Here is a 10,476-nt window from a genome sequence, read left to right on the forward strand (position 1 = left end):
GTGACCTCAAGATTGGACCACACATCGCACACCCTAACGTTAAAGTATTGGGAACCAGATGTTTTCCTCCAAATACAAGTGAAAAAGCATCTATGGTTCTATCCACTTTCACGTCAAGATGTGCAATATGAAGTCCAATCTTGAGGTTACTCCTGCATGGCTCATCTAATAAATGTGTATTCATTGTAGAATATAAACCATGCAGTATATCCTCAACTTATTGAGGTATTTAATATTCTTTTCAACTTGTTCTTCAGTCCAATATCCTTCCAAGCAGAATTGTTTTTTTCCTTGAGATACTTGTAACAGGGCAAGTTAATGGTGCTCTACGAGGCCGGTTTGCTCGCCCTCCTAGTTGGACCGACGGTCTGGACAGCCCGTCAAGAAACAAAAAAAGAATCTGACATTATTTCTTCTTAAAAGTCCCTTTTGAGTGCCTCATTCTATTTTTAAAGTTTCAATCCCCAGGAATTCTGTATTTTTCCCAAACATCCCCAACCATTCGTTGGATATTCAATATTTTCGAACCCTAGAAAATTACTTTTTTCTTCTAGCTTGTTTCAGAAAGATATAGCCAAGTACCAACAATAACACATACACCATAATCATGATTCATGATCATACCAAATGAACCATTACTTTGTGCATCAACAAAACTAGATTCAAGTAGGTTGACCCTACATGAATGCAACTGTAGTTACACAAAGCACCAGTGATCATCACAATAAAGCTTAATACAAGAAAAAATATACACATGAACCAAGCCAAAATTAGTAAAATGGGTCTTTTTAACTCCACATTTGAGGATGAATATAACCTAAGCAAAGTCTATGAAGTCATGTAAATCCAATATAATATTTGCCCGAATTATAAAGCAATGGTACACAACCAATCAAAAGACTAGATTTCATGATTGAATACCACATAAGAACCCCTTCATTGCAAGCCGTATGGGGTACATGAAGAATGTATAAAAGCGGGCCCAATCATTAACAGAACCCTAATTTTATGGAATTTTCCAGAGAGAAATTTCCAGTTATTGAGGAACGACAGGTGGAGTAATTGTGCGGGTATTGTAGGAGTTGCAATGGCTGCATTTGTGCCCAACTATGTGAAAGAAAGTTTCAGTTGTATCATTGCAGTCATTACAGAGGATCCAAACCTGTGAAATACCTTTCTACATCAGACATGTTTAATAGAACAAATATTATTGAAATAGCAGCACCACTTGATAACAATTGAATGATGAACTGGAAAAAATGGGACAACAACCCACTAACGACGATGGGGTTACTACGCTCCAACCATATTAATGTATCATCATCATCATTAATTAAGCCATTATCAAACAAATCACCATTTACATGGACTTGAACCCAAGCCTTTCATGTTTTCTGAAAACCAGACCCTCATTAAGCAACACAGAAGGTTACTCTTAAGTTCACTAAATTGATGAATATCCCAAGAAGGTGAAAGAGTTAAAATTATGCTTTATGTGTATATGTATCACACATAATTTTTTGTGTGTATGTGTTTCGGCTATTGTGAAGAAATCTTTTAATTAATGAAATTAAGGGGATGGCATTGTCACATTTGAGGTAAGAAGGTGTCCTAACTAGCACTATTTTAATAATTTAAGATAGAAATAACAAGGATGAAGTAGCCACCTTTTTGTTCCTATAATCTTCAGGCATGATGGTTGCCTGAACCTGAGATGACAAAAGTAGATGGTAGATAGGTTAGTGTAGAATATAAATTGTACGGGCAGTCCAACAAAAAGATTGATTTTAAAGGAGATATCGGTACCATAAAAAATCCCAGAAATAAAAGGTAATTATCAGTGAAGACGATTACAAAATATACAGTTATAAAGAACATTGTCTACACACCACTTCATCATCCCACATACATGTTTGAAAATTAAGGTTGACAAGATAATGGATTAGAGGTATACTCTTTGAGAAGTTTGTGTTTAAGTGGGACTTTCTGTGTTCGGCTTAGATAATAGTTGGTCAATTTTCTTGTAATCTAGGTAGGTTGCTAAGGTAATAGTTGGTTAATTTGCTTGTAGTCTAGGTAGGTTGTCTCGAATCTTGACCTCCTTTTCTTGTTCTAATAAAATTTATACTTGAAAAAAAAAATTGTGTCAAATTTTCCTTTAAAATATTAAAAAAAAAGGTTCAAGCAAAATGATAGAGGGAGGATGGAAAAGCTCCAAATCCGATAAAGTGTGCTCAAATTGTTGCAAAAATACAGAAACATGAAATATGGAAACTAATTTTCACTAGTAACAAAAAACCCATGTAGGAGGAAATAATGATTGAGATTCCTGACCAATAGCTATAAGGATGGTAAACTTAGTTCCAAGATAAGTTCTCCAAAAAAAAATGTACATTTGTTCATTAACATCTGTTAATTAAGTAGTAAGTACAACCAAACGCAAAAAAAACTTTTTTCTTGGTTATGGCATGGCTACAGTTATAATTGAAATTTAATTTTTCAAATAACCTTACCATTTGAAAAGCAAAATTGCTTTTTTAATCTGTGTTAACAATTTACCACTCTCTCAATAAGATGTTAACATTGATCTCCAGATATAATTTCACTTGCCCTTAATATGTGGGTAGTTTTTCCTACAACAAAAATGAACATGCCAAGAAGTAGGATAAGCAGAAAGAAAAACCCTCGTACCTCCTCGTCTATTCTCTTCCAGGCTCTAGACATGTCACACAGTGATTTGGAGCATATGGGGCAACAATAACTTGGAATGAAACCCGGAGAAACACTTAGACTCATAAAATTAATGGCAAAAAAGAAAAAAAAAAAACAAAAAAACGAAAAAAGAGATCAAGGTAACATAGAATCTTACTGATCGTGCTTTCTCATCTCATCTAAACAATCCATGTGCATTGTGTGTCCACACTTGAGAACAGTTGTGTCTTTCAACGAGTCAAAAAGATACTGAGACATAGTAAAGAATTCTTTAGACATTAAAAAAAAACCTAACATTTAATGACAATAAAATTATTCAAGAACACAAACCTCATAACAAATGGGACAGTGGCGCTGCATTGAGTTCTCCACACACAAGTGATTATCACGCAAACCAACCGCATAACAAGATCCTGTGCGCTCTTAGCAAACATTAACAGAGGGAAAAGGAATCTTTACGTGAAAGGTAATATGGTGTGGTGCATGTACATGGGTCTCCAAGCATAAAATTAGTGCATGTTTACTAAGCTAAGTAATGAAATGAAACAATTTGATGCACTTGTATAAAAGGTTTAAAATATCGTATTGATTGAATGTTTTGGTTAATGAAAAAACTGATACGGTATTGGCCGATACATTCGATACGAACTGATACCTTCCGATACACTCAATGTTTCGGGGCATATCGGTCTTGGCCGATACCAATACATATTGACCGATACATTCTGATATTTTAGACTGTGCTTATATATGCACAAAAACTCACATATGTTGACCAGTTGATGGCATTGGAAAAAGATAAAAAGATGCAAATTTCGATTTTTAAGTAACAACGACATTGAGTGCTTAAAGGGTGCATACCACATTTCTTGCAATGAAAGAAGTTCTCGCGACCCCCAACTCTGTTTGAGATTTCAAGGTTCGGATTAGTTCACCAATTCAATTAAGTGCACTGTAGACATAAAACAAAACCTAGAAATCTAAAAGAAAGAAAATTTTGTTGTACTGTTCATGAACCTGCAAATCCCACACTCATTACAATGGAACTGTTTCTTCGCGGTCTGGAAAGAAAAAAGACAGCGAAATTAGTACCAAATCTAGTCAAACTTAGTTTACTAGCCCAAAATTCCAAATCATCGAAATCTTATCCCAACCCCAATTCCAAATGGATGTAAAAAACAAAAACATGGAAACATTACTGGTTAAATTACATCATCATCGTAAAATTTGCACACTTCACAGAAATATTCGCCCATATTAACACCGCAGTTTGAACAGATGTGAGCAACCTAAACAAAAATTAAACAATAACAGCAAACCAACTCATGACAGGAAAGAGAAACAGAAAAACAGAACAAAACAGATTGAAGCATGTTAATCCAAGTCCATCAATAACAACCTGCTGCTCGGTGTCGCAAACTGAACAAATGACCTGAAAATATCAATTTTAAGTTACAAATTGCATCAATGCCCCATCAAGGTTCATAAGAAATCAAACAGAGAAATGAACAAAAACAGACAAATAGTGATGGATGGATGGATAAAAAGAAGGGCAGATTTAACTCACTTGCTTAACCTCGTGCCGGTTGAGTTCATGGCGATCACTTAGGGTTCTCAGAACGCTCTATTCCATCAAAATAGATACGATGAAACACAACCCAAATCAAGAAAAAGGTCATAAAGTCAAATTTTACTTCAAAAACCCAATTCTCAGAATGTTCTATTCCCATCAAAATAAATAAGATTACCACAACCCAAATCAAGAGAATAAAGGTCATAAAGTTAAATTTTCGTCCAAAACCCAACTCTCAGAATGCTCTATTTTAAAAAATATATAATTTAATAAGTGTGAAATTGTATTAAAAAAGGAGAACCGCAGAAATACAAAAAGGGAAGGCTGAGATAACCACTCAGAAAGGAAAAGCAAGAAGAATCAAGAAAAGGAAAGAACCCAAATCAAGATAAGGGTCAAAAACTAAAAATTTCCTTCAAAAACCCAATTCCCAGCAAGCTATTTATTCCGGTAAAAATAGAAAAAATTACCACAAATCCAGATCAACAAAAGGATAAAAATTTATTTCTTTCAAAAACCCAATTCTCGGCAAGCTATATTCCCATAAAAATAAAGAAAATTACCACAACCCCAAATCAACAAAAGGATTAAAAAAAACCCCTCAAATTTTCTACAAAAACCCAATTCTCAGCAAGCTATATTCACGTAAAAATAAAGAAAATTACCACAAACCCAAATCAACAAAAGCATAAAAAATCAAATTTTCTTTAAAAACAAAAACAAAACCACAAGAGAAGACCAGGCTGCTTCTTCTTTTTTCCATACCGTGGCCTCGTTATGACAGTGGCGGCAGGGGAAGATCTCATTACAACAGGGAGCTCGAATCTTGCATCTTCTATTATAATGTTTGCAACTAAAAGAAAACCCACAATCCAGATATCAAAACCCAGACCATAATCAATCGAACAAAACTCCGCAACCCATCAATTATTATTTTTTTTTTAAATCTATTTGAAAAAAAAAAAAGACTTAATCAGGGTAGAAGAAGATTATATACCCATATCCCATTTTGCCGAAATCCAAACGTTCATTGGCAAAGCCTTCCATTGATGATCAAAGCAACAGTTAGGGCACAGAAGAGGAAACCAATAATAATCCTGATCCAGAAAGATTGTGAGGAGGAGAGACAGCTATATATATATATATATATATATATATATATATATATATATTATTACACAGAAATAGAATTAATAATTGAATAATAAATAAAATATTAATATATATGCGACGAAGATGTAAAGGTTCGATAAGCAAGTTGAGTTTGCTTGATTGGTTCACTCGAACGCTATCTTTCTTGGAGAAATTGCGGAAGCGTGCCGTTTTCCTGGCGAATAGGATCTCTTGAAAGAGGTGGGCAAATCGGTAGATGAGAGCATTTATGCTTCTACGCTCTACAGTTGGATTTACAAAAATAAATAAAAATAAGAGGAAATTACTAAAACAGTCATGTTTTGTTATATTTACCAAAACGATCGTATAGCTAATTTCGTAATTATATTTTCGAAAATTTATCAAAAGAGGGTTAAATTAAATTTCTATTATTTATTGAAAACTAATATTTTTTAAAATATTACTCAAAAGGATTTAGAACACTGGACTTTGTGGTGTTTGAATAACTTGTTGGACAATCCAACAATTTAGAGTTTTATAGAAGACAATGGGTAATTCATGAATTCAACTTGTTGGATTGTCCAATAACTCGTTTGACCGTCTAATATTTAACTTATAAATGGTGTTAAAATGTTGGATAGTACAACAAGGTAAGTCATTTTATGTAATTTTTAAAATTTGATATTTTTTTAATAACTAGTATAAATATTGATGTTTTTTAATATAATTTTCTATTATATTTCTCAACCTCAGCATTGCACTTACAAATAAGGTAAAAAAACCCTCCTTCATTTAGATATTCTTATATTTTTAAATCGACTACATGCATTTTGACAAAGGTCTCATGAAACTAATAACACGATCGAGATGACCTTGCCTTCAAGATCTATATATTTTTTCTTAAAAAATTAATAATATTCAATCTCTTCAACTTATTAGATTAAAAGTTTTATATGCCCCTCCACAATAATGTGACTACTTGAATGGTGTCACCCGATAGGGTATTGGATGGGACGTGATACTTAGGAATTAGTTCTGATGGATAAAGTTGTCATATGGGTTGGGCAAAGTCTAATGAATCATGACTACTTAAATGGTGTCACATGATAGGGTGTTAGATGTAACGTGACACTCATGAATTAGTTCTGATGGATAAGGTTGTCTTATGGGTTAGATAAAGTCTAATGGACCATGATCAGTCTATTAGACTTAAAAATACCTCGTTCCAAAACAAAAACAAAAAGTTTTATGCCCATTTTAAACCTTACCATTCTTTTTTCTTTTAAATCAATAAACATGTTTTAAAAGAGGTAAGTAACTTGATGTTTGTGAGAGTCGAATGCTAGTGAGAATCAAACCTAAGTCTATGGTACTATCATCCAAAGACTTCACCAGTGAACTTGTTTGTAATGATGTTAGAACACAAATTAATGGTCAGAATTGAACTCCGGTCAACGATATCACCCTTAAACTTTAAGCTAAAGAACTTAGATATGGGATTTTTAGGGAGATCATTAAATAGAATGAATCTTTAGAGAAAATCAAGGGTTTGGGACAGGAGAAAGAAGATGGGTAGAAGACAATTAACTAGGGTGCATCATTAGTTTGACATCGAATAGATATCTCCATTATTCACCAAAAGATGAAGGGGTGCAATAACTATTATAGTAATAAACTAATTATGAATGAAAATAATAAAAAATGGACTTTGCTAAAGCATAAGATACTTAATTCAACGATTCCCATTTCAACATAGTTGTACGTTTGAGGTATGGCTACCATAATCTCACACACTGTTGCCTAAATTATTCTCGCCATCTTTCCAACTTTTCCTAATAATCTAATACCATCACTTCATTAGGCCACAATTAAACTCAGAGAAAAATGCTAAAGTGATTCTTATAACACTGCCCCCTCAAACCATATTGTTGATAGGACAATGTGTAAAAAATCATAGATGCTTTTCCTTAAGATATGAGAGCTGTAAACCTGAGGAAAATCAATGATTCTCTAAAATCACAATGTTGAAGGTAGTTTACACTCGAATCCATATGAAAACACTTATTAAGTTAGTAAGGAAAGTTATTTTTCACAGTTGAATTTTAATTTTAAATTTGCGAATTCAATAACCTTCCATTTTCAACACCTTGGATCAAACTGAAAAAATGAATTTTAATTTTTTTTTATATTTTTTGTTTATTTGTTTTGAATTTAGGTATTTTGATAAACTCTAGAATGTTGTAGTGTTGGATTACCAGTGATAATCCATTTGAAACCAATGACTCTCAATAAGATTTGAAATCTCACAAAATAAGATTAACCCAGTTCTATTCAATCCATGTTACCTTTTGTGAATGTAAAAGAGACTAAGATCCAAAAATCCTAGTTATCTTTCATCCATTACTCGTTGAAACATAATCTACTTACGATATGTGAATTTCATGGCATGGCATGGCATGAGAAATGTATATAATAAGGAACAAACAAAACATCTATATTGTAAAATAAATTGTACAAATTGAAAAACTGAAAACGGTTGAAGATCTTATGAGCTATTTACCTTATTTATCGGAAGAAAAAAAAAAAAAACAAGTAATTGTGATGAAACCAAAAGTCAAAAACCCTAGCTCTAACATCTAGGAATATTTATTTTGGCATTTATTTAATATGAAAGTTTAGCTAGAATTCCATGAAAGTCAGAAACTTCCAGATCTGGTGATGTCAAGCTCATGTGGATTGCTCTAAACCGCACGGAATACAGTCTTATCAACTACGTGGCGTAAGAGAATATAAATTGAAAGATAGAAAAAAAAAAAAAAAAAGTGCGAAAAGAGAAGATCGTCAACAATATGACGTTGAGAGGACCATTAAGTTGTAACGGATTGTAGTTGAAGAATGGAGAGGAAATGGACTTTAAATGCCTCGTGTTTTTATAGATTTTTATTTATTTATTATTACTTGGTAAGCTCTTTATTTATTTATTATTTTTATAGGCAACTATTCGATTTGTTTTACAATTCCAATGGTTTGAAGAGAGATGCACATTCGATTTGGATCTATGTCACCTGGTTCATCAATGGTTCAGTACAAATTTGGATTTACGATGAATGTGGTAGCCATATATATGTTTTCTGGAGATACGAGTGAAAAGTGTTTATGGTTATGTGTGCACCTCCTCGTCAGTGCTTTGTGAAATACAATGAAAAACTAAGTCCCCCCAACACGATTCCATTTATATTAATTAATCTCAAAGTAAAGGACATAGGTAGAGGGATATATATGTCATTAATTTCAAAACATGGATACGTTAAATTTTGATCAACATGTGAATCAATTCGCAATTTGACCAAGGATAGGAATGAATCCGATAACACTAACCTACTTGATATTAGAGATTCGAGGTGATCTCTCTAACATACGAGTTCTCCAATGGCATACCGGCTATCCTTCAATAAACTAATTAATCCCAATCCCAATAGTCAAATAAAAGCCTTGATTTGTATGGATCCATTTCTCTTTAAGTTTATCATCCATCACGAGGTATATGATGGTATAATTTAATCTTTTAATATTTTTTGGCATTATCAATCACATTGATCTCGTCCTAGCCCAAGTCACGTGGACTTCATTCTTACAAACATTTGGATGATCAATTTAGTTCATAATTGAATAGAATTTAGACTCCTTGAAAAGAAAATTTGTGTACCACACTTCATTTTTGCCTTATTTATAGATTTCTATCTTCTTAGATGCATCACATCGGTTTTTAGACATATATTCTCATTTGTTCGAAGTACGTGGTCTAGCATCAGTCCTAGGATCTGTTACTCCTCACATGTCATGATGCATTGATTATGGCGATAGATAACTATAGAGGTTTGATCATTTTGAACACATGTGCAATCTGGTGTCATATAATAGCTTTTGTCAGTTCAGGCACATGATTGTATGTGCTTCCTTATGACGTCAGACTACTAACTGTCCTTTGTGAAAGGAAAATGTTGACAAAACATTGAAATTGATATGGTTTTAAACATTGTTGGCATGGATGTGTATATAGAATCATAAATACTTTTCATCGAGATACAAGTGAGAAGTATATATGATTTTGTATAGGAGTGCAACTTGGTTTGGTTTAAGGTCATATTGGAATCGAACTGGCCTAAGTCGATTTCATTAAATGAGAATCAGAATCAAACCAAACCAACCTGAACTGAACTAATGTCGGTTTGGTTCGATTCGATTCTATGGATTGTCAATAACTTCAAACTTAATTTAATAAAAATAAATAAATACGAATATGAAATATCATATAATGAGTCATTAATCTATTCATCAATAAAAAAAAAAAAAATCATTAAGGTATCTATTAAAAAAAAAAAAAAATTCATAATTTTTTCATCAATTAAAGAAAGTCATGAGTCCCATCCAACAAAAAAAATGTCATTAATCTATCCATTAAAAAAAAAATCAATTTACTCATAAATAATGGGTATAGTTTTTAAATAGATTAATAATATTTGTTTATAATTTTATTAATATAAGAATTTGGTTTTCGGTTTGGTTCAGTTCTTATAAGACATGAACTAAAAATCAAATTAAATTGGTCGGTTCTCTATTTTGTTAACTTGAAACCTGACCGAAATTCATTATAAATCAAATCAAACCAATTCAAAACTCTCGGTTTGGTTTGAACCAGACCAAGTTGCACCCCTAGTTCTGTGCACACCAATGTCCCAAACGATGTCAATTTCGATGTTACTTCAGCACGACTTGTTAAAAGTAGAAATTGTATTTTTAGTTTACCACAATTACTTCAAAAAGAGAGAGAGAGAGAGAGAGAGAGAGAGAGAGAGAGAGAGAGAGATCCCCACAAGAATCCAATAGGATGGGCCAATGAATTAATTTGTTATTGCATTTAGGACTACTAAGGTCAATTTTTTAAGGAGCCAACTCAATATTTTCAATCCACTAGGGAGGTGGCTTCTCAAATAAACTCGTTAGAACTCCTGTTGAAGGTATTTTTAGAATTTTTTTTTAAGTAAGCAAAATTTAAGGAAGTATTCTCGAGAACAGAA

At 32.7% G+C, this 10,476-nt stretch overlaps 1 protein-coding gene across 5 annotated transcripts; it reads right to left on the bottom strand.

Annotated features, from left to right (window-relative positions):
* Positions 1-749: 749 nt before the first annotated feature.
* On the bottom strand, positions 750-5,672 carry LOC147402398 (CHY-type/CTCHY-type/RING-type Zinc finger protein). Of its 5 annotated transcripts, none has more exons than XM_086444041.1 (12): positions 5,283-5,666; positions 5,051-5,138; positions 4,280-4,336; positions 4,112-4,144; positions 3,924-4,001; positions 3,730-3,773; positions 3,574-3,614; positions 3,043-3,134; positions 2,870-2,961; positions 2,692-2,761; positions 1,668-1,709; positions 750-1,162 (listed from the first exon to the last, which is right to left on the bottom strand). In XM_086444041.1, exons 1-12 carry the CDS (start codon positions 5,330-5,332, stop codon positions 1,037-1,039), a joined length of 813 nt encoding a protein of 270 aa, XP_086300167.1. In that variant the 5' UTR covers positions 5,333-5,666; the 3' UTR covers positions 750-1,036. The 5 variants fall into 5 exon arrangements, with proteins under 5 accessions (XP_086300167.1, XP_086300168.1, XP_086300169.1 ...); XM_086444042.1 differs by having other exon boundaries at positions 3,043-3,125; positions 5,283-5,662; XM_086444043.1 differs by lacking the exon at positions 1,668-1,709 and having other exon boundaries at positions 5,283-5,672.
* Between the last annotated feature and the right edge of the window lie 4,804 nt (positions 5,673-10,476).

This window comes from Akebia trifoliata, chromosome 5 (genome assembly GCF_017979445.1).
Source record: "Akebia trifoliata isolate Shusen 1 chromosome 5, ASM1797944v1, whole genome shotgun sequence".
In the NCBI taxonomy this organism is placed as follows: domain Eukaryota; kingdom Viridiplantae; phylum Streptophyta; class Magnoliopsida; order Ranunculales; family Lardizabalaceae; genus Akebia; species Akebia trifoliata.